Source organism: Triticum dicoccoides, chromosome 1A (assembly GCF_002162155.2).
Source record: "Triticum dicoccoides isolate Atlit2015 ecotype Zavitan chromosome 1A, WEW_v2.0, whole genome shotgun sequence".
In the NCBI taxonomy this organism is placed as follows: Eukaryota; Viridiplantae; Streptophyta; class Magnoliopsida; order Poales; family Poaceae; genus Triticum; species Triticum dicoccoides.
Genome location: NC_041380.1, coordinates 350,438,121 through 350,440,918, shown reverse-complemented (window position 1 = coordinate 350,440,918; position 2,798 = coordinate 350,438,121). Strand labels below are relative to the sequence as shown.

Genomic DNA, 2,798 nt, shown 5'->3' with positions numbered 1-2,798 from the left:
ATAGGCTGCAATGCCGAGGATGTCCAAACTATGACAGGTGCCCGCTTTGCAATCAGGTCCGAGAATCGGCTGCCCACCTCCTTTTCAAGTGCATGTTCTCTCTTCGGGTTTGGGATGGGGTGTTCTCCTGGCTTGGGCTTGTTGTTCCCACGACTACTTGGCACAATTCAGCACGGTTAAATCTTGGTGGGATGAGCTCCTCTCGAACAACACCAGACCGGTTAAGGCCTTATCCTCTCTGCTTCTTCTTGTGGGGTGAGAACTTTGGAAGGAACGGAAAGCGCACGTCTTCAGAAGCAAAGCGGCTCCGGTGGCGATTGTCACATAGATCATCAAAGAAGAAATGTCTATTTGGGCTATTGTGGGTGTCAAGCAATAGAGCAATGTAATGCCGCGAGAGTAATCCGTTTAGAATTTTGCCGTTTCACGGCACTTGTGTAACAATACCCTCTTTTTAATTAATGAAAATGGCAAATCTTTTGCCTAGTTTAAAAAAAACGTTTCAATAACAAGTTTCATGTGACGTAGCATGGTAAAGTTTGGCAAGATTCTCTTAGTCTGGTCAAAGTGCAGTAAATCTTGTACTAAGTCCAAACTTAGTCAACTTTGGCATACTATGGCGTGGCCAGCCTTGCACCATACAGGCCTAAGTGGAGGAACGATTCTTGCGTGTAAGCGGACAAACATGAATGTGTGGCTGATGTTTGCCAGCGGGGCCTCCCTCATACCTGTCCATGCCAAAGAATTGTAAGCGCGGGGGACATATGTTCAGACCTAATTACTTGACCAAGTCAGAAAAGTAAGCCAGAAAACTAGACTGTTCGAAGAATCAACCAACCAACTAGTCCTTCGCACCGTTCTACCGGAAGAATCTCTGCTGTGCTCTATCTCTATATGACTATATATGCCTCGCGTGTTCTCCTCCGGAGTCTTAAAACAGAGGCACCAAAACACAATCTACGTATGTGCAAAGTTCAGTCAGACCTTGAGTTGACAGACACCACACCAACAATGGCCGGAGCAGCAAACGATCTGAAGCTACTGGGCATGTGGGCGAGCCCGTATGTCCTGCGGGTGCGCCTTGCTCTCAGCATCAAGGGCATCAGCTACGAGTACACAGAGGAGGACCTCCGGCACAAGAGCGAGCTGCTCCTCCGGTCAAACCCCGTCCACAACAAGGTCCCCGTGCTGATCCACGACGGCAAGCCCGTCTCCGAGTCTTGTTGAGGTTGTGTGGGGGAGGGGGAAGGGGGAACGGATCCATTGGGCAAGCCTTGTTGAGGTCCTTGAAATCAACACATAGGCGCCAGGATTTGTCCTTCTTTGGTACCATCACCAGGTTTGCTAGCCAGTCCGGGTGTTTTATTTCTCTAATGAATCCGGCCTCCAATAGCTTGACTAGCTCCTCTCCCATAGCTTGTCTCTTAGGTTCAGAGAAACGCCGAAGAGCCTGCTTGACCGGCTTGAATCCCTTTAGAATATTGAGGCTATGCTCAGCCAGCCTGCGTGGGATTCCTGGCATGTCTGAGGGGTGCCAGGCGAATATATCTCAATTCTCGCGCAGGAACTCTCATAGTGCGGCGTCCACGATGGGGTTTAACTGTACCTCGATGGAGGCTATTTTTGTAGGGTCCGTTGGGTGGACTTGAAATTTGACTATTTCATCCGCTGGTTTAAAAGATGTGGACTTGGATCTCTTGTCAAGTATCACGTCATCCCCGTCCACTGTGGAGCGCAGCGCGGTTAATTCCTCGGCCGAAAGGGCTTCGGATAATGCCTCGAGGGCCAATGCGGTTGTTTTGTATTCGGCGCGGAGTGCTGTGTCCGGATCACTAGCGAAAGTGATGATTCCGTTGGTCCCGGGCATTTTGAGCTTCATGTACCCATAATGGGGTATGGCTTGGAAGATCGTGAACGCTTCCCGTCCTAAAAGGGCGTGGTATCCACTACTGAACGGGGCCACTTGGAATGTAATTACTTCGGACCTATAGTTCTCCGGCGTGCCGAATACCACATCTAGTGTGATTTTCCCAGCATAGCGTGCTTCCTGACTGGGGATGATTCCTCTGAAGGTTGTGCTGCTTTGCTCAATCCGGTTCCAGTCTATTTCCATTTTTTGAAGGGTTTCCTCATAGATGAGGTTCAATCCACTGTCGCCGTCCATGAGTACTTTGGTGAGTCGAAAGGCGTCCACAATTGTACTGAGGACCAGTGCGGCTGGTGCTCGGGTTGTTCGGAATTTAGGTTCGTCACTGGCATTGAAGGTAATAACCGTGTCACCCCATGGATTTATTGCTGCCACGTGGCAGATTTTGGCGAGGTTGCAGAGTGTTCGCTTGCGCCTATTATTTGATGTGAAGGTCTCAAAGACTGTTAATACCGTATTGTTATCCCTGGGATGGTGCTCTGTGGCATCTGGGATGAGAAGATCCTCGCCGCTTTTGGCCACCTGCCGGAGTATCCAACATGCTCTAAGGCTGTGTGTTGGTATGGTATCCGCTGTACTATGAATTTTGCAGGGTCCGTTGAGCCATCCCTCCAATACGGTTCCACGCCCTATAGAGGGTTTTTGCTTCTTTGTAATTAACTCGGGTGTCTTATGATGGTGCACCCTTTTACTTCAGACTGGATGTATATTCGGAGCCGGATTATCCCAAAATTTTGTTTCGGTTTTCCAGGTACTTTCCATCGCACAGTACTTTCGTACTATGGATGCCAGGTCGGCGAAGCGTGATATGTCACGGCGACTTATGGCGTTAAGGATTCCCTTGTCCGTGCAGTTATTGCAGAAAAGTGAG

The 2,798-nt window shown here is 49.4% G+C and overlaps 1 protein-coding gene across 1 annotated transcript; it reads left to right on the top strand.

Annotated features, from left to right (window-relative positions):
• The first annotated feature begins 952 nt into the window (after positions 1 to 952).
• Positions 953 to 1,227, top strand: LOC119272403 (glutathione S-transferase U7-like). The gene has a single exon (XM_037553899.1). The coding sequence runs from the start codon at positions 964 to 966 to the stop codon at positions 1,225 to 1,227; it is 264 nt and encodes an 87-aa protein (XP_037409796.1). The 5' UTR covers positions 953 to 963.
• Positions 1,228 to 2,798: the final 1,571 nt, after the last annotated feature.

Bases quoted from the DNA above. Each gene is read 5' to 3' on its own strand.
- LOC119272403 (XM_037553899.1), top strand. From the start codon at position 964: ATGTGCAAAGTTCAGTCAGACCTTGAGTTGACAGACACCACACCAACA.